General features: G+C 37.5%; 1 protein-coding gene across 1 annotated transcript in view; it reads right to left on the reverse strand.

The window, feature by feature from the left end:
- The window catches only part of LOC100548692 (threonylcarbamoyladenosine tRNA methylthiotransferase), a 279,899-nt gene that overhangs the window by 115,051 nt on the left and 143,380 nt on the right, over positions 1-21,468 (reverse strand). Inside the window, exon 9 of the mRNA XM_010708474.3 lies at positions 5,871-5,974. Within this exon, the coding sequence (XP_010706776.2) occupies positions 5,871-5,974 (104 nt within the window). The remainder of the gene's footprint in view (positions 1-5,870; positions 5,975-21,468) is intronic.

Consider the following 21,468-nt stretch of genomic DNA (forward strand, 5'->3'; position numbering starts at 1 on the left):
GACAATAACACATGGAGCAAAAGAGAAAAGGGGTTTCCCTTCCTCATTTCTGATGCTCCTACCACAGTAGATTTGGCAATAAGGAAAAAAATAGCTGCATGAAATCAGCCTTAAATGCGGAGCATGCCTGCAAAAAACTAACAGCTCTCCTAAGTCCCTATAAAATCCTTTTGAATGAAGTACAATATATTTATAAGTGACCCAAAGGCAAATGATTGATCACACAAAGGCCTAAGACATGATGGCCTCTGGAAATTGTCAATACATTTTCTTGTTTCTAATTCTTCTTTCTACTAATACAATAACAACATTAACCTAATTTAATTCTTGCAAGTAGTTCAATGATTTGAACTGGAAACATCAAAATTAAATAGAAGCAAAGTGAGCTTAGTGAAAGTTCCTGCTAACTATAAAACTAGAAGCTGCTATGAAGCACACCATGAGTGCCCAACCCTTTTGGCTGGCCTGGGCTGCACTGAGAGGAATTGTCTTGGGCTGCATACACGTAGGTCACTCAGAAAGTAATAATTCCTATTCATTCCCATTGTAACAACAACAGAGACAAAGAGCACAGGAACACTGTTCGACAGAGAAAATTATAAGCCACAAAACACTACACATTTGTCAGCAGTGAACAGGAACCTGCATGCCGTGCTCATAACAATCTGCACCAGCAGAGGTGATCCGCTCTCACTTTCATTACTGCTGAAATGCACCACCTCCCTGTGCTCACATCCGCTGCTTGGTCTCCAGAAACATTAACAAATGAATGTCAACGGGTGCCATGGTCAATTCCACACAGAGGAATTCAACGACACACCTTTGCTTCATACCCACTTCCCTATCAGACGCCATTTTGTCAGACTGCCCCTCTGCTGCCATCTGTCACACAGCAACAGCATGTAATGGATACTGGTGAGAAGGTTCAACCTCTGCTGTCATCCCACCACCACCCTCCTCTGATGTTGCAGGCCAACATAATAAAATAGGAGGCATTACCTTTGGTTCAGCCTTCGTAATATATAATATTGTATATAAGTAACAAAACATTTCAATTTTTAATGTTTTTTTATTGAAATGTAAAAAAAAGAAAACAACAAAACCATAAAACTAGCCGGTATTTAACCTCGTTTTTGTGAAACAAACGTATCACCCTGGTTCAGTGGCAGTAGTTCCAATCCCCAGTGAGCTCTCAAGGTGTTCGTTAGAGATTTCTGATGAAATTTTATTCTTTCTGTGCTTCATCCTTGAAAACAAATGTACATGATGCCAAAAAGTGACGACATAAGTAAGGCGCGATTGTGAAGCAATCTTTCTCTGGTTGTATCTTCATCTCACACAATGGTGAGATCTCAACACCCAGAGTAGTTATTTACCCTCTCCTATGGTCTTGCTTTATCTTTGACCTGGGAAAACACTAAGTCCAGTGCCCAGGTCTCCAGCTGGGTGACCAGGCACCCAGTCCTTCAAAGCATATGCAAAGACCAAACTCATCACTCAAAAGACATCAAAATTTGGTATTGCTTCAGTTAATGAAAAGGGAACTAAGAATGTTGTCGATATTAAATGTCTGTCCTTTCATAAAAAGGACAAACACTTTGAAAGCTTCAACAGAGAGTTTACTGGTAGTACTGCTGGAAGAAAACTGGTTACTGATTAATAAAGTAGAATGCCCTGACAGAACCCCAAAATACTAAAACCAGAGACCCTTGGCTAGGCTCACAGTGATCTGAAAAGCTTTGGAAACTATCATATTATATCAAAACAATGCTTACTGTTACACACAAACCACTGTTCAATTGACACTTAAAGAAATATTTATCTCCTTTAAACTGTAAATAGTTCAGAAACAAGATAGGGAACAACTGCTGAAGACTACTGATGAAGTTGAGGCTTATCTTTCTTTATATATCACCTCTGCTTTGCAATGTAACATTTTGTCCAAGATTTCCTGAACAGAAGCACTGTTCAGAATTCAACACCATACCTGTCAGAGAACCATACTGTAAATAATGGAATAAAAACAAATGATGCTTTTCAACTGCAATTATTCACCCAGAAGCAATTGTTACACACAGCTTGAGGATATGAGTATGTTGTTTCTCAAAACAGGAATTGACTTCCCTTTTGCTCCTTAGTTGCTACCATAAAACAAGATGATATAGTAATAATTATACTGTTTGCATTTTAATAGCAGCATATTCTCTGCCACTTTTGAGAAGCATACAATGCTAAAGAAGAATAATTTTCTACTGGCATATGCAGTATATTTTCACTGTAAACTGGCATGAACTAACAGCTAATTTCATAAAACTAATTACATTTTTAAGTTAGTTTGCTGAACCAGCGAAAATAGTTGGCAATATAAAATGCTATATCTGCCCAGAAAGTCTCTCACAACAGGTCTGGTTTACAGATCACCAGGTAGTGATATCAGCTATATATCCTTCCACAGCTACTACAATTTCTTTAAAGAAAATTCCAGTATCTATTGAAAGTCTTGCAATTCAACCAAAGCTATCCCTGGCCATCACTCCACAACACAACACAAAGTACTGGCTAATTTAACTTGTGTGTCTCCTTGGAGCACAGTTCACCAATGGCGGCAACTCCAGCCTTCCATTCACTGAGCAAAAACACATTGTCATACGTGGAGTTGCTTTTGGAAGGAAAGAAAGAGCTCTCTCATAACTGCAAATACAATTTCCTAGAATACAGCACTGAACATGATACAGTAGTTTTGAAAAAGCACGCTATTAAATCGACAACACAAAGTGTTGCACATCCATTGTGGAAAAACTCTCCATATAAACACCCTTACAGAAGACATTTGTTCCTTACTTAAGGACCACTTTGCTTCATATAGCAACATTTTTTTACTAGCAGTTAATGCAATTCGATAAGATTGTCCATGAAAAAAGAAATTATACAACTACCTACCAAAGGTTGAAATTGACAAAAATAAAAGATTCAAGCTAAGCAGCCAAAACTTCAATATTTACTTTCAAATTCAAATGGAAGTTGAAAAAAATTCTTTGTTAAAAATTATTTTAATGAATGTTTCAACTTTACGCCTAGGGCAAATTGAAAACTACTGTGGAGACGGGAAGGAGATATAAATCCATACAGAGCACATAAACAAATTTAGCCTTAACATACATAAAGCAATTTATAGAAATTTACTTCAGTGCATTCTGAAAGCACGCAAAATGTACTAGGAACTGTAACACACTCCATTTTTTATTACATTGACTTTAAGATATAAAAATTAGATGCAGAAAGAAAGAATTATAAAGAGCAGGTCTTTTTCAAAGATTGGAAAAGTTTCTGGGTAGTCACGTTTTCAGTGATCCCTTTTTAATCAATTGAGTTAATCAAGTTTACACATGTAGAAATAATCTGAACATGTGTTGTCATCTAGTTACCATCAGAGTGTTAAGTTCTGTTTTTAAAATACTCTAATACAGACACAAAATAGAGATCTGGACTCTAAAATACAATGCAACAAATGCCTACTAACCCTCATAAAGTATGTAGAACTTTCAAAAACGAGGAGTTAATTGAATTCTAAGGGCTTAATATAGACTAAAAGTCTGAGAAACTCAAAATAAAACATCTTCAGAAGTAACCTTAGAGATAAGCATTGAAATCAGTAATGTCTGTAAGATACTTATATGTGCTGTCACACTGATGCCATTACCACCAGTAAAACTTGTAATGTGTAGACCTAGACTGAACCAGTGATTACTTGACTACTTGCAGACAAATCACACTGCATACAGTATAGTTTAGAAATACTTGCCACATAAAGATTTCCAACCTCGAGTATAGAAACCTGTAGTACATAAATGATTGCTTTAAAATCACAAGCATCTTACCAAATACTGAAGCTCCATTTGGTAACGTACTGCTGTTAGAAATATTGACAAGGTAGCAATTGGCAACTGGAAACTAAGTATGATCATGTGAATAAAGTATTTTAGAGAGTTATTTCCGTGCTAAGATTTAAAGACCTACCTGAATATATTTTTAAATACAGTTCTTCTAACCATTTTTGGTGTGTTCATTAACTGAAACATCTCACCTTTGAGTCTTACCAAGCTGCATTCTGTAAGACTCCTTTTGTACAAAATACTGTAAATGACTCCAGCCTCCCTCTTCTTACATGACTAGATTATGCAGTCATAAAAAATCATATTGCGCTGTTTTTTGCTTCTTCTAAGACACTTCAGTTCTCCCATGATAAATTCTTAAGTGGAAAATCTTTACACTATGTATCTGTAGCTCTCTGTATTTTTCACTAGAGCTTCATCAACACAACTTCTGAAAAATGCAGAAGTGAACGTAGAAGAAACTGGGGTTCAATAACACAGCAATGACTTTAACATGGATTTGAATTGCTTAGGTCTTTCACTGGGTTGATGAACAATTTCTGCAACCCAGCTGCAGAAAGCTGGCAGTAATAAATTCTCCATACACTCCAAATTAAGTATCTGACTATTTCATTACTATTTTCAAATATGTGGAAGCTTGAGGCAAAGCCTCTCATTTCACAGCTCAGTATTTGCTTCTTTCCTTATTTCCTCTAACAAAGGTAATAGCACAAGGCCAAATAAGAACAGAACTCCCTTGGAGATGCCTGCTGTGAGACACGTGCAAATATGTCAATTCAATGTGGACTTCATGGCATGTATAATGTGACTATAACACGACATCCAAGGCTCAAGTTATTTTTCTTTCTTTGCAATCTAAATAAAATTTAAATACTAATCTACTTAAGGCCATAATCCTGACTGTGTTCCCCATAACTTCTCTTCCCTTTCTTTGCTATATTCTACTGTTGAATCATTCTAAGTTTCTTTGGAACATTTCAGAAGATATTCATTGCTAACACTATTCCTATGATACAAATAACAAAAGTAATTCAGAGTTATACCGGAATGAAAAGATTTCTGCATACTGACCACAGTGCAGATCTGCTCCTGCACAGTTACTACTCACCAATTTAAAAATCACATCTTGTAATACTGAAACCTTGTGACCTTATACAATGTGTTTCTCAAATTGCTTCTCCACCAAGTAAGTGTATTTATACACCTTGTATTTCTGTTACTAAATTCATCAGATTCATATCAGTTTTAAAGACTTGTCCTAAAACAAGAATCTTGAGATATGACAGGATTCCTGTCTGCCACAGCAGAATTTAATTCACAGCAACTGTGCTAATTGTGCAAACCTAAGCAGCAAGAGAAGCTCACTGGCATTTATAGACAAGCTTCATGGCACAGAGTACTGTGCTGCATGAAAAACTTTTGATGTTTGGTTGGATTCATGTGAGATCACTACAAATACTCTACTGACATTAAAAGCAGTCTGACACTACTTGTTAAATAGGAAGCTGTTAATCCTACTTGTTTCAAATAAATCCTCAACGCTTTGTATGGTTTACAAAAACAACCCAGAACCCTCAAAGAAACCCACTTCCAGAAATAGTAGTATATCTTAGAAGTGTTTTCAGAATCCTAAGGAAGTTCATGAAATTCACTGTTACTGCTGTGAAAAAATTAGTATTCCCTTTTAAGGAAGTGTAAATAGAGCAAAAATGACCATGCATTACACTTCTCCCATCAGTGTAACAAAATGCTTGTATGAATTTCATCTGAGTAATCCTCAAATCAAAATGAAATACCGTTCTTGATAGTTGCACCCAACATAAAGACAGAAAAGCTTTCTATTGCAAAGGCATCCCCGGACACAGCCACAACACATCAAGAACACTAAAACCATAATAAAGCCATACTGTATCAAGTGAAAATAAGATCTAGTAGACTTCAAGGACTAACTTCTATTGTAGGGATAAAAACTCTTACCTTGAAAAGACTGTTTGGCTCTATCCACTAGCTCTTCAATGGGATAGCTTGCTAGATCTCCTCTGGCATGCTTAGTTTTGCAGTAAGTACATGCATTGAGACACCTGTTCAAGAAATGAAAATATTCAGTTTCTTGCCAAGAAAGACTTAACATGCATAAATGTATTTATAAAGAATATCTGGGAGAATGAGCTTTTAAACAGAAAATAGTAGTATTCTGTTTTAAAATAAACTCAATTTATTTGGAGAGTGTTTTGCTCTCCAACTTCCACTAAATATCTTCTACATCTATAAAGAGGATGAAAGAAATTATCCAGTTCAAAGGATTCATTTATTTCATGTAACCCTGTATGAAAACAATACTCTTCTGGACCTTCAAGATGTGTTACTATATCATAAGCAAAATAAAAAGCTGTAACTTCAGTAAGACTGATGTTTAAGATAAAATTCTGATTTTATTCCTGGGCAATAGATCTAAATAGCACAAAAAGTAGAATGAAAATCTTCCAGAATATACTCAAATCTGTGTCATCTGCTCCACAGCCTGATCCCAGAAAGCACAAACAGAACAGCAGATACAATGACCTCAAGTTGTTAAGTTACAGCACCAGAAATTAAGCTGCACTATCACTTAGTGACAGATTATAACATTATATCATTAAATGAAGGAAGTCTCTGTAAATATTCGATTGAGAAAGCATCTCTGCCAGGAAAAAAAAGTACTTCTTCATACTGGAAACTAAAGCTGGAACAAAATAGTGAGGGTGCTAGCATAGGAAGGCATGCCAATTTGAATACACAGGCTACATTGTCCAAGGTGCATTACTATCACTTTCCTCCATAGGACACCAATGTGGTCCCTGCCAAACTGACTGAACCGGGCTAAAAAAAAGGCTGGAGCTCCCTGCCTACTGGCATTTTGGGTCTTCTGTTGTTTAAATTTCTTTACAAACTGTTTGTGTGTCTATACACTTCGTTTTTATTCTCAATTAAAAAAACCTTAGTTACATACTTTGCATGCAATGGTCAGAATACGAATAGCATTACCCACTATTCTAATGTGAATAAATGAGCCAAATCTAAAATAGTATCAATGCATGGTAAAAATGATTATTTATGCTATTTGCATGAAATTTATTTTTCCTTTTGTTTTCTACTAATGGTGTGGTTAAAGAAAACAGCATATTACTTCTTTCTTTATTATAACTCGTGCATAATTCATCTATATATTACTCAACGTATGTATTTTGCTCTATGTTTAGGTACTGGCATTCGAAAAGCTCTGCAGAAAGAGTACTGAATACTAAGAGCACTGAGTTCTAAGCATCTGTACCAAGCAGTGAAGTTATTAATCTCTGACCCCTGAGGATGAGTTTCATATTTTTGGTCAATGGTCCTTCCCTACATGATTTAACAGCTTTTGATTCATGTCTAACTGCCTCTTCTATCTACAACACGGTATCCTGAAACAGATAAAAAAAGCACACTGTCATATTTATAGGAAAGAATTGAAAACGAGTTACTCGTGCATCTTCAGAATTGCCCTATGGCAAAATACTGTTTAGCATAAAGTCCCGGGCAAACTGAAGTATACAGCAATATCTTCTTTTTATTTTTCTGATGCTGCAATAACGTTGGTCACACAGAGAGAACGGAAATGCGTAACAAGAGAAAAAAAAGAGGGGAAGTTATTCTCTAAATGTTCACAGAATTAAGTAGGGTTGCTCCCAAGAGATTTGTTACTGTAATCTATGTATGACTTTAGGGAGTTTGTTAATCTATTCTCAGATGGGAGATGGAAGCTGGGATTTGGAAGCAGGCTTCCTACCAAATTTTGCAGTATCAACTCTCTCTACCGTAAAATATTGTCTAATACTTAAATAATTTAGTCTCTTTTTTTTCTGGCAGTAAGAGACATCACATTATGAAAACAAAATGAGATAGATGTAGCATAGGTAATATAGAGAACATCGATGTTAGAAAGCACACAAAAATAACACTTATAAAACCTACTTGTAACGTACTTTTAATTCCCACTAGGAACATAATTAATCTTCTGGACTGCAGTTAATGAAGAAGCAGATTTTAAGTACTTGTAAAAGTGCTGAACTAATAACTTTTCACAGACTTACCTTTTCTTAAAAGCATAAATTTAACAGAACCACAAGTATAACGAAGTATTTGTAGATGTTCCCCCCCACAAATCTCAAGCAAGTCAATCTCTGGTCCAAGTTTCCAACATAACAAATTATTCATACATCCATGTTGCCACATCCTCAGACCACAGTCTAACAACCACAGAAGGGCTGTAAGGAACTCTGAGAATCTGAATGCTGTGTCTCTCTAAGGATCATCCACCAGTAGTGGCTCCAGCAGGTAAAATTCTCCTTAAAAATCAGCCTTCATCACAACTACAAATCAAATACACAGAAGTAAAAACCAATGGGCTTGTAATTGCAAAAAGTATTTTGCTCTGTGTTAAAACTGAATTCTTCTTCAATATTTATAGTTGGTCTGTAAAAATTATTTTCTATTAATACAGGTCAAAGCTTTATTGCCCAGATATACCAGACATTTATGGGAAAAAATGGTTTTCACGTTTGTAATCATCAATATGTTTTAGATGAAGTTGTTTTTTTTCTCTGGAACTGCTAAATCCTAATTTTTCAACATTGTAAACTTGATAAGGTAGCTTGAATTGTTAACCTCTTGCTTTGAATTATTAACCTTTATTCTGCTATGTGCCCAATATGCAGAACATAAACAAAATGCTACCCACAGATAAATTACTACCATGTGGCTCCTTAAAAAACTTTGCACTTCACCAAACTGTCATTATCGCCAATTTGGTCAAGTGCCTGAAATTCTGCTCTACAGGAAACAGTGGTCTACACATTGTTGAACTCATACGTGGCTTAAGCAGTGCATTACTTTAAGCAGAGTCTTTTTAAAATAGCAAACTGTTTCCAGTATAATAATATTCCTCATAAAGCACACACTTAACTTGAAAGGCTACCCATCGCAGATGGAACTAATTGTAAGTAAGAATCCTCATGACAGAGCAGAAAAACAAGGACTTTCCTTCAGTGTGACTAATCGGTGGATTTCAGCAGCAGATGAGAATAACAACACGGATGAGGAGCAGAATTTAACAGCAGTTCCTGTTAAATTAATAGGATTTTTGCCACTATTTTTAGTGAAGACAGGATTCCACTCTCGGATATGAGTATAAAACGTATTTCATCCAAGGACTGGAAAACAGCTTAATTACAGACTGTGATGTGCAATTAGTGTGTGCTGCTCGCTCACACTTAATGTGACTGACCGAGAGCAGACATCTGTGAGCAAGATGTGAAAGCTGCAGAGCTGTCACAGTGTCATATGACAGAAGGTCCCTGCTGCACTGCGGGTGGTTGGGTGGTTAACGTGGGGCAAGGAGGACACTACTGCCCTCTGAATTTCCTGAATAATCCTGTAAATACTGGCTTGGTATCAAACTAATGAGACTTTAAAAAAAAAAAAAAGTCATAAGATGATCTTCTCCCAGATTAGAATTTTGTGGAACTAAAATACCACTCACCACAGCTGACTCAAAATATTTACCAATATCTGCCACTATGAGATCTGACTAATTATACAAATATCAGGTTTTATGAAGCTTGCCAGTAATACAGTACCTCTAATAGTAACTGGATCATCTTATCAGTGCAAATACAGAAAGATTGCTCTTCACAGTCACCCACACCTTCTCTCTGCACCTACAGACTTCCTCAGGCAGCTGAGCATTTTGTGTTTGCATAAAGCATTCTTCTTGAGAAAATGACTTGCTTGTTTCAAAATACAGTCACAGAAGAGATTTAGGCTTTTGCCAAATATTTTTGAGTTTTGTATCAAATGCAATTTTGATTAAAATGCTCTGTAATGTGAGCAAGTAGAAAAATTCCTTTGTGGCTTGCCTGAGCAAAAAAAAACAGAAACGTTTACTTCCAACAGGTGAAAGGGAGATGGATGCTATTCAAAACTTACTGAACAAGAGCTGGCAGAATTCTACAAACATATTTCTTCTTAGGATGCAAGCACTGTAATCATGATAACCTCTATACTGAGTTAAATATGATGAATATTTATTAGCATTTTACCTTGACAAATGCTATTTTGCTCTTCCAAATGTTTTAAATCTCCTCAAGGCTAACTGCAATGAATCAAGGCAAAAATAGTGTATGGAAGAGAAAGTGTGACTATTATGTCTGCCTTGCTTTCAGGATACGTTGTTGAAGTTTGTGCATTTTACAGTACAGCTTTTAATCCACTATGACATGGAAGATATTTTCCTTTAAAATCTAGGAGTGTGTTTTCACTTTAAAACGGATTTGGAATTCAAAGCATTTTTGAAACAGAGGCAAGCTATTTCTCATCAAGGCCAATCAGTCTAAGCAGCAAACCACATTATTACAGAAATACTGCTTGTTTACAGAAATCCTGGTCAGTTCAGTGAGCCTGAGCATTCGCCATAATGGCTATGCCACAAAGATGCAGTGTTACAAGTTTCCCTGTGATAAAAACAGGACTTCTGTGAAATTACCTTTGCAGCCAACTATTTTAGTAACTGTTCTGAAACAGCAATGTCTCCTTACAAACAAAATGTCTTGCAACAAAGTTTTAGAAGAAAACTGGATGATCCTTCAAAACACACTCCTCAATGTATGGGACTGCCCGTATTTTTCTTGAGGTATGGTGCAAAGTACTGGATGCTATTTTTCTTTAATTCTACAAGCCATTCTATGCACAGCAAAAATGGATCAATGTGCATTACGGTGTTGTTCTTCCAAAGTCTTTTGAAGACAGCATTTTATTTGGCAACATCTCACCAGATGCTATTCAAAAGGAATGTGGATATAAGGCAACTCACTTAATTTGATAAGTATTGATAATATTTAATTTTATATATCTGAATTTTGCAGTAGAGTGCAGGCGATTCAAAAGCCAGAGCCACGCAGTCATATCATCACACTCATTTTGTCCAACTAAAGGCCAACGATTTAGCATTTGCAAAATTATGTACTCCAGTGTCACTTTTTAGAGTCTGTCTAAAGAAATTCTTCATCAATTACTCTGATCAAAGTTCTGCGACTGTTTGAATCAATTCATTCAGTATTCCAGATTGACATTAAAAGAGAGCTGTCAATCCACAGTTGCCTTAGCATTTAAAGCATCGTACAGTGTAATTTCACTACAGAATAGCCCTACTGCAGACAGATAACTTACCATTACACATATGGAACGTGCTGCAAAACCTAATTGGAATAGGAATGAGCAATTTCTTTAGTTTTAAAAATTTGGCTTTCAAAGTTTTCTAGAAGATCACGAAGTATTAAAAGAACAACTGTGACTTCTAAGCAGCAAGGGGAAATGAAGCATCTTGACTGACCTCCAGGAAGGGAAGGAGAAGGATCAGGTGGGAGATGGGGAGAGTCAAGTGTCTTTCTATAAGCCATCCACCTTATTTATCAATCATCTTCACGATGTTAGCAGGTCCTGAATCACCCATGTAGAAAGCACAGTTGAAATGCAGACCACTGCCTGTGATAAGAGCCATTGTTTTTTACTTCCTGAATGGCTTTTGGGACAGACCCTTTCAGAGTGCTGAAATCTCATAGGAAACATTAGGCTGCAGTTAATCGTGGAGCGTACAGCAGGTACCACATGGATTCTTGGGATAAAAGGTATTGTTTTTGTACTAGTCAAAACATCCTGGAAGGGAAAAAGTTATATTTCAGCAACACTGAACATATCAGGCTTAATTTAGAATTTATCTGAGATTTCCATCAGAGCGATTACAAAAGTACTCACACAGTGCTTGTGGGAAATGGCTCTGAATTGTCTGGGCAAAATAATGGCAGAAATAAGTGCTTAATAAAAACAAACTAATCTAGAAAAAGTCCCTCCCAGTGATGGGTTCTACACAAACCTTCCTGCCTCAAGATGTGCTACAAAGCTGTGGCAGCAGCAGAAATTCTAAAAGCTCTGCTGTAAATATTTCTGCCAGCCTCTCCTGCAGTAGCGACACAGGAACGTTTAAGTGGGGGCATCCCTGGAGGACAGACAGTGCAAATCTAACTCTGTGGCTGACAATGGCATGTCATGGATCCATTGTCCTGTGGACAAGGATCTAAGCATTATCCACAATTAGTACCATGCTGCTGCTCCTAAATGCCATCTCTGTGCCTTGTGATAAACAGGTCAGTTTTGGTGGGGGGGGGGGGGAAAGGTATGTGAATCAGCAAAAAGGGATACACGCCTCAAGTACATACTCTTCAGTATGCTTCACTGACAAAGTGAAAAAAGACAACACATATCAACATAATTGCCCTGTCTGAAACCTGTCTGAGATTTTCTAAGCAGTTTAATGGATTGATTTCCACAATTATAAGAATCCAATGACTGATTTATTGTAAAAACAGAAGTTTAAACCAAGGATCTTATGTCTGCATTTAAGAGACTCCAAGGAGATTGTCAGAAACAAGTGAATCCCTGTGACAGTTATATAGCTGAGTCAGTCTGACTGACTATCTTCACGGACTTATCTTCCTTACAGCCCCAGAACCTTTTAAGGATATCTCAAAGAAAACAGTAGTTAAGGTACTGACTGTTGAATAATTAGCCAGGCTAATTTGAATGACCAGAGAACCTGCTTTAGCAGTGGGGTTGGACTAGATGACCTCCAGAAGTTCCTTCCAACCCCTACTATTTTGTGATTTTATGAACCTAATACTTATAAATGATTTTCTTTTCACCATTTTATAGACTTAATGTTTGAAATACATTAAAAAGCATTTTACTGTGAAAGTACCAGCAAAAGCATAAGGACAGAGCAGAAAAACAGGAAACAGTAGCCTTCATTTACTAAACTCATCCTCAACTTCTCCATCTGCTTTGCTTCTCTAAAATTCTCCCTTTCCAAGGACTCCTCAGCCTGTTAATTTAAAAAGCAAACAACCTACCACCCTTTTCTCCTTCTATTTTCTTCCTAACTTTCTCCTGTTGTCTAGCATTCAGCGATCACGATGCCTGCAACTCTCCTGTGCCATTCTCATGTCCCAGTGACTGGAACAGTCTGACTTTCTTCCAAGCTACTTTGCTTGTGTTTGTCTGCTTTGATTTCCTCTTTAACCACACAAGCCTGTGGTGAGACTGAAACATTTCCAGTACAACTGCTGCCAGCTCTGACAGAAACCTTAACTTGCGAGCCTAATTTCATTTTATTGTTTAAGAGCACAAAGATATCTAATTTTTATCTCTTTAGGCTTACACTGAAGAGAAATCTCTTGATTCCTCTTCTTTTTGTAACCTGCATTGCAACTCAGATAGCAATGGTCAGTCATTTGAAAGCAAATCTGAAATATCATAAACAAAGCCATCGGTGCCCAAATCAGAGCATTCAAACTGGCCACAGAGCCCCTTGTGGAGCCAGGATCTAAACAGCCTTCAAGATATTACAGGCTGCAAAATACACAAGCAGCAGCTCCAGTCATCAAAAGCAGATTTAACTAAAAAAAGGAGTGGACAGACAAAATACAAATTAGCTCAGCAATTCAGTTGTTTACAGGCCTCAGACAACACTCAGATAAATGGAAGCATTCTTCCCAATATTCACAGCAACAACTGGTTACAAGAACTTTATCTTTGCAATAGCTGACTTGAAACCACTTTTCACCTTAGAAGTGCTCTTAAAAAGACCCGGTCTTTAGGATGACAGGAGTTTTGCACTGACAGCCTTTGAAACGGAAGTTCATGGGCTGTTTAACAAAGCCAGTCTAGTAACAAACCTTACTGCTTTGCTCAGTGAGCTCTGCAGTGCTGCAGCAGTGCTCTCACAAATAAAGGGTGCTGATGATGTCACATCTGTTTGCCTTTATTAGAGAGGGTCAAAATGACATTCTCCTTGCATGGCAGAACTGGTTACCGTGACCTAGCCGTATACAAGGAAGTGGCCCACTGTGCCAAGGGGAGGGCAGGAGATGTCATGTACTCTGATTTCATGCAGGTCTTGACCAGTCTCACATTGAGCTCTTAAAGACTGAAGAGGTGAATGGAAAAATTGGCCAAGCTGCTGGGCTCCAAGGGCTGTGGTCAGCTGTACAAAGTCCAACACCCTGAGAAATGGGCTAACAGGGACCTTGTGAAGTTCAACAATCACAAACAAAAAGCCCCACGTCTACGAAAAAATGCAGGCTGACTGCTAGGAAACAGGCGTGTGAATAAGGAATTTGTGGTCCAAGTGGGCAACAACTCAGTGTGAGACAGCCATGTGCCCTTATAGTGAAGAAAGGCATATATATTGCTCTGTGTGACTGGACTACACGCATGGGAATTAAATCAAGAGGTTGAAGTGGTTAGTGCCCTCTGCTTGGCACTTGTGAGCTGTAATGCTGTGTCCTGGAGCAAGGCAGACTGACAGAGGGGAGCAAGCACACAGGATAGTCAAGATGATCTGGGAGATTTGCACGCATGACACAAGAGGACAGGCTATGAAAACCAGGTTTATTAAACACCACAAAGATGAGGTAGACTGTAGTCTACAAAGAGCTAATGGGAGAGTATAAAAAAGAGAAAGCCATGCCGGTTTTGGAGTTCAGGGCAGAGGTTGAGAAGCAATGGGCCTAAGCTATACACAGAAAACTGCAATTAAACAGAAGGAAAAGTACTTTAAAAGTACTGAGACAGGCTACTCTACTGCTGATCTCATCACTGAGAGGCTGGATCCCAACACTGGCACTACCTCCTTCCAATGTCCAGAGACTGGCTCTGCTTCAACACTGCATCAACATGGATAAGTGCGTACAGAGTGTGTATGTGTGTGAGATGCACAGGGGAGCACAATATGCTTCCGATACTACAGGAAGCCATGCTTCAGCTAGAGGGGTAACAACAGCCACAACATGAGAAACAAATGCAGAAAGGACTGGCCTGCACAAGGAAAACTAGAGAAAAGGATTAAATGAAAGATACCATGAATAGTACCTACAGTTAATAATTATGGTTCTGTCTGGTATCACATACAGTTAGAATGTGATACTAACAAGATACTCACGTGCTTCAAGTACACCATGGCACATCTAGGTCTAACATTAATAGAGAAACAGGTATGGACCTCATCTGACATATCTATTGGAGCAGAGAGCCACCAGTCACGAGCAAAGTATTCCCAAGCACACTGTTGAAGCTGTGGTCAGCTAAGAGTCCCACAGGAAAAAACTATGAGAAATCCTTGAATGTAGAAGCAACAACAGAAGTGTATGTCCTGCACAAATTAATCTTCAGCTTTCATTGTATTCCTCCACAGGAATAAGGAATACAAGGAAGGGGCATTGCATCCATAAAGTGGGTATTGAGGGAGCGTGCACACAGGCATTCTTACAAGTCCATGCAGCTACTGACTGTTGTATAAATCATGTTTTGCTTCATGCCATCATTCACCTGTGTGCTACATTAATCAAAATGCCTCTAAATTTAATAGAGTCACAGAAATAGCAACTGTGCAAAGCCCATAACTAAGTGCCCCCGAGGAAGTATATTTGTACTACTCCATATTCCTCTGAAATGTTCTATAGAAACCAAATTGTAAACAAGCCTTACCAAAAAAAAGCAAAGTCTGTCAGTTTTGTGGTATCTGGCCCCACTTACACTTATGAATGCACTTAACTCAAATTGACTTAAGAATCCTAGATTCTGTTCTGCAAACACACCTGTATCGCAAGTCTAAAAAACACTGATGGGGGAAAAAAACCTCTGAACATACTGTATAAACAGTAAAGCCTCTCAATGAGAGCACATGGCAGCATGCTGAGCATCTTGTTGTGTCTTTACACAGACTACAGATTCTGACTTGTTTTAATAGACTCAGTAGAGATAGGTCTATCTTTGCTTTTCAGAAGAGAACTGTTCCCTGTGGAACGTCAGCTGATATACACTACCACACACACACAAAAAAACCCACTGTGTTTACTGACTGTTCAGGGTACTTCACAATTTCCCTTTAAAAAGAGCTCTTGGAAGTCTGAAGTGTAGCTAAAGAAACAAAGCCAATTTACAGTGAAAATCTCTACATGGTTATTTTAATAGTTGTCAGACAGAGCAAGTCTTATTCTTTCAAGAAGATATACTTCTCCTCACATAAAAGAATAGAGCAAATACGCAGATCTACTTCGGTTATTAAGATTCAGTATTGCTTTCACATAATCTACCAGAGAGCTGTGGCCTACTCACTATTTTTCAACAAGCATACCCTGATTTCTGTACAAAGTGAAATTCAGTTGGCAGGTTGAGGGTATTTTTCCAGCCTCAGACGATTTTTGGAACCCTTTTTTTCAACAATGTAAGTTCAAACAAACTAAAAAAATCCTGGTTAAGATACACTTACTTAAACCTGCAATAATTGTATACTCGCATGTTCCTTACACAGCCATCCTGCTGCCCTTCCCTCTGCCCTCAAATCGATAGTATTTTTGATATTAAATGCAATTCACATAAAAAAAACATGTTTAAACTAACTGTACTTAGAGAATGAGGGAAAAGAAGATGAACTCTAACACCCAGCTGTCATATTCCAAAGAGGAAATACTGTGAAAGAAGAATGGGGAAACCATAATAATGCACAATCTTTCCAACAGCTCTTTCTGGCATCAAAAAATACAGAATCTTAAAAAACATACAACAAGTTCCGTCACTTCACACCTCTAGCTATTTTTCAATATCATTTTACAGTTTCTCACAAGCTTTCTACTCTTTTATTAAGTTATCAGTTGAATGTTATGGCTTCACTCCCATAATTTGTCTACAAACTGCACCTCCTCATTACATTTCTACTCAAAGAAACAAAAGCTGTAAAGTACATAAGGTAGAATGAACTGACAATATAAATGGAGGACTTAGCTTAAATTTAATGATTAAAATTCCCACTGTAGTTCTTCCGATAAATTCTGCAGCTGTCTGATCTGCAGAAGAATAGCTGGTTTTAAAGTATCTGGAAAATGCAATTTGCACTAGTTAGGCTTTCATTGGGAATGAAAGAGATGAGTAACTGGCACACGAGGGGAATATCTGCAGGACAAAGGAACCTATGTAGTAGAGAATTAAACAGCACCGCACAAAACAGAACAAGTGCTGGGTAATGTTGGTACTTGTACATACAGATACTTCTAACTAGCTTGGACTACACGGCCTGTTTCCACAAAACTGCTAGATTATGATTTAGACATGTCCAAGAAACACATCTGAAGATCAGCTACAGAAACAGTAAGATTACCCTGCAAACTTAGCATATCCCTACAAACTGCAGATACAAACTACTAAGTGTAGGATTAGTTTATGCCTTTGATTGAAGCAAAATGGCTAAGCCTAGTGGAGACATACACTGACCTTTTAGTCTGAACTCAAAGGTTATTCAATTGTTTACAGTGTGTCACTGCATTACTTTTTAATTACAGAATTGAAAGTTAATTTATTCAATGTGCTGAACTATTCAGCTAGACTTTCCTCAAGATGCAAAAATTTTCTTTGATCTGTAACAACATTTCCCCTCTATCACTTATAATTTTTTTAGACTGTTCCTCATTTAACTAGTAAAACTAACCACAAAAGTTAGTGCGTTTTCATAAAGAATTACTCCTAGAAGAAAAAGTTTTAGCATGTTTTTCAGCAGTTCTGTTGAGTCATTATACCACATATTTTATTTTTTTAAATGGCATGTGTAGTCTATAGCTCTGAAAAGGAAAAGCACATTCTGGATGTGGCTCTGGGCAGCCTGGTCTGGTGGTTGGCGACCCTGCACATAGCAGGGGATTTGAAACCAGATGATCACTGTGGTCCTTTACAACCCATTCTATGATTCAATCAAAAAAATCTGATCTGCAGAACAACTCTATGCCGACAGAAAAGAGACTTCTTCCTCAAACTCTTCAACAAATGTTATAAAACAAACTGCTGGAACACAGTGCTGTGGATGACTAAACAAATCCTTCAGTAAACATTTCCTCAGCTGCAATGTTCAGTGCGGTACCAACTTAAACTGCACAGACACAACTGACCTTCTGAAAAAAAATGACTGTATTTCAGAAGCTAAGCAAGATTACGTGACATACATGACTAACAGCATACTCACTGAGGGCAAAAAGCACTAGACATTTCTCTCTTAAAAACAGAAAAAATACCAGAGCTGGCACCAGTCTGCAATGCAAGACCATGTGATACTTAGACACTTGTGTATTAGTTTAAAAATAAGTTAGATAAGCATGTGACGAGTGACAATTTTGTACATGACCTTTGCTTAACAAGCTCTTTTTCAGAAAATCCACACACATATCAACAAAATTCCTTTAAATAATAATAATAACCTTAAACTCCACTCCATATCTGACATCTTGAAAATAAACTCTAAAAACAAAATTCTGCAGGGTTACTTCAGGAAAGATAGAAAACATATGTTTTGCAGCATGAATTCAGAAAGAAGAAATGAAAAAAAAAAAGCATTAAATTCTTCTTGTAATTCAGGCTGATGAAATTCAGCACGGTAAGTTACAGAGACAGAAGCTTGGGGTGGATGTTTCCAGTGGGAATAATTCGCTCTGCCCAGCAGGCAAGGAATTTGGAAATAGAGTTCCTCTTTCCGGAGACTGAATAGGCATACAAGATTGCACAGGAAATGCTTTCAAGTCGGGAAATGGGGAGGCATTCTGCATGGAATGGGGAATCCATAGCTTGGGGTGTTTCTTTTTGAAGTGTCAAACCACAACAACTGCCTCTGAGTGGAGGTCTCTACCACTATTAAGCAACTGGGCTTTTCCATTACTATGTGCTTCTATTTAAATATCCCAGATCCACAGAATGGCTGGAATTGAAAGGGACCTCTGGAGCCCATCTGGTCCAGCCCCCCGCTCAGAGCAGGGACAACCCAAGCAGGTTGCTCAGGGCTGCATGCAGGCGGCTTGTGAAGACCTCCAAGGAGGAGACTCCGCAGCATGTCTGGATAACCTGCACCAGTGCTCTGGCATCCACAGAATACAGAAATGCTGCCCGGTGTTCAGATGGCAAGGGTTACCTCCCTCAACCTGCTGGAGGCGCTCAGCCTGATGCAGTCCAGGAGGACAGTATGATACCTGAAGAAGGAAACAGACTGAAGAGAGGCCTAAGGCCCCACCTCCTTGGCACAGCGCTCTGTGGGAACTGGCATCTTTAGGCCCAATTCATATACACCTCTCATGTTTGCAAAGATGTTTTGTGTAATGAGAAGGTAGGAGTTCTTTATCAGACTTAGAAAAAATTTCAGCGGCTATACTTGTGATACTGATACAAGTAACTTTTATTTTCATGCTTGTTTATAGACTGTTGTCAAGCTACACAGGCACACTGGGAAATACCTAATTTCCTAGACATGGTTCCTAAACTAAAGAAAATCAAGGATTATGACAACGTCAATAACAACTCTAATGAGCAGTCCCCACAAAAAGAGTTAAGAATACATTAAAGATTTTCACAAGTGCATTGACTTCATCCAGTTCGCTTGGGAATTCTAAATATGACTGTCAGTCTGTCAGAGGTAAACTGTCTCAAACATCTCTCAGACCTTCACTTCCTTGAAAAGAAACCATTCCCTAAAATGGGTGTCCAACGTTCTGGCTTGCCCTAAGTGAAGAGGAATTGTCTTGGATCTCGTATAGAATATATAATACAGTTATATATTTTATAATATAAAGTTAATGCCTGAATATCTTATATATACACACATCTATTATTAGAACATAAAAAAGAGCAACAACAACATAAAATTCACAGGTTGGACACTCATGCACCTAGATAAAAACTGAGAAACAGACATGGCTCTCCACGATATCTGACAATTGGCATATAACTGTTGAAGAAAGCAATGACATTTTGTTTCAGTCTGACCAGTATTTCTTTACTCGTGTGGCAAAGAACTACTGCATGGTGCTCAGTATAAGAAAGCAGATTCAACTCATCAGTGGCTATTTTGAGCATTCTCAATCCTAAAGCATCAACTTGCAGAGTAACATGTTAAGTTTAAAGGGACCAGAAACTGGGAAGTTGAATGTTATTTGTGCAGGCAGATATTTAATAAAACAGATGTAGTCTAAGAGAGAGGTTAAAGTAACTAGTCAAAATAAAAAAATAAAAAAAAAAAAAAAATTACAGTTTTATTGCCTAAATTCCACATCCCCACATTTGAGGGGCAGGGAGCCCTTGGAGTGCCTCTTTTAAATGTATCTGTTCTTGATTTATTATCTCTTCTCAAATGTATCTTGGAGTAAAAGCAAAAGAAGAAAGAACCCAGAAATCTGCTCTGTTTTTCACTTTACTAGACTATTTGAAATGCAAATTCATTATAACCTGCTTTTATAATTAAAATTTACATCTGAATTTTTTTAAAAATGTATTGTCTTTCAAGAATGATAATTCAGAATAACAATATATAAAAATATGCAAATGGTGACACTTCTCAATAACCTTAGCCATAAAGCTATTTTTTTCTTCGATTTTCAATATCAAGAAAGATATCAACCTTCCCTTTTAAAGTCTATTTGCTTCAGTAATTTTGGAAATACGTCACATATTGATGTTCATGGATAAAATGCCTTTATCCTCCCTGCTTTTCAAATTCTTAAGAATTCACACAGGTCAGTGAGGATACCTCAAGAAACTGCCTTCATGTACTTTGGCATTTTGTAAATAATGCAAAATCCTTTTTGGAGCCTGCCTACCCATTTTTTTCAGGGAAAACCTTTCCAATTAAAACTATCTCTAAATTCAGCTTAAGATCTAACCAAAGCACGAGATATTTCCAGTACCAAATCACCCAAGTTCTGCTTCCTCTTTCCACACATCTCTTAGGGCATTTCCCTATCAGTTCTCCAAAAATTCCACCTTGACTTATGAGGGTACAGAAAATACTTCAGTCAGACCCTTTGACACATGTTCATTTTTTTGCTCACATTTAACAGTCATAATAATACTAGCAAAAGAGATCATTAGTATTCAGCAACTCAAAGTCATCAGATGCTGATGATGAGCATTAAAGATGTAGGCACTGAAATTTAAACTCTTTGTTGCACAATGCTTTAAAATAGGCTATAGGCTACAAAAATACAGAATAGGCATTTCTTAAACTAGCATTCAAAAGCACAGTATTTTTTCTAAATAATTTCTTCTTGAGTGTTTGCTTTGTTTTCTTAGTTTTGATTTTCCTATGTGAAAAGCTAAGACTAACGATAGCACAATGTTAATTATGATAATATGGGGCTATTTTTCAATATTTACAGTAATCTGAGAAAAGAATAAAATGTTTCTCAGGATTCTAGTCAAATTTCTCTTAGGAAATATGTACGTGGGCACTGAGAGAAAGGACACAAATGGACTCTTTTCTCAACAAGGAGGAATTCATTTCCAACCTCAGAAAGAATACCCGTGTCAGAACTAAGGCTATATGAAACTGCAAATAACTTCAAAACCATCTTTTCTCATTCAAGCAGACCCCAGGCTCATTGTGTGATCCAAAAATACTTCTGTTTGTAAGCACCCGCCAAAA

The sequence above is a fragment of the Meleagris gallopavo genome, chromosome 3 (assembly GCF_000146605.3).
Source record: "Meleagris gallopavo isolate NT-WF06-2002-E0010 breed Aviagen turkey brand Nicholas breeding stock chromosome 3, Turkey_5.1, whole genome shotgun sequence".
In the NCBI taxonomy this organism is placed as follows: domain Eukaryota; kingdom Metazoa; phylum Chordata; class Aves; order Galliformes; family Phasianidae; genus Meleagris; species Meleagris gallopavo.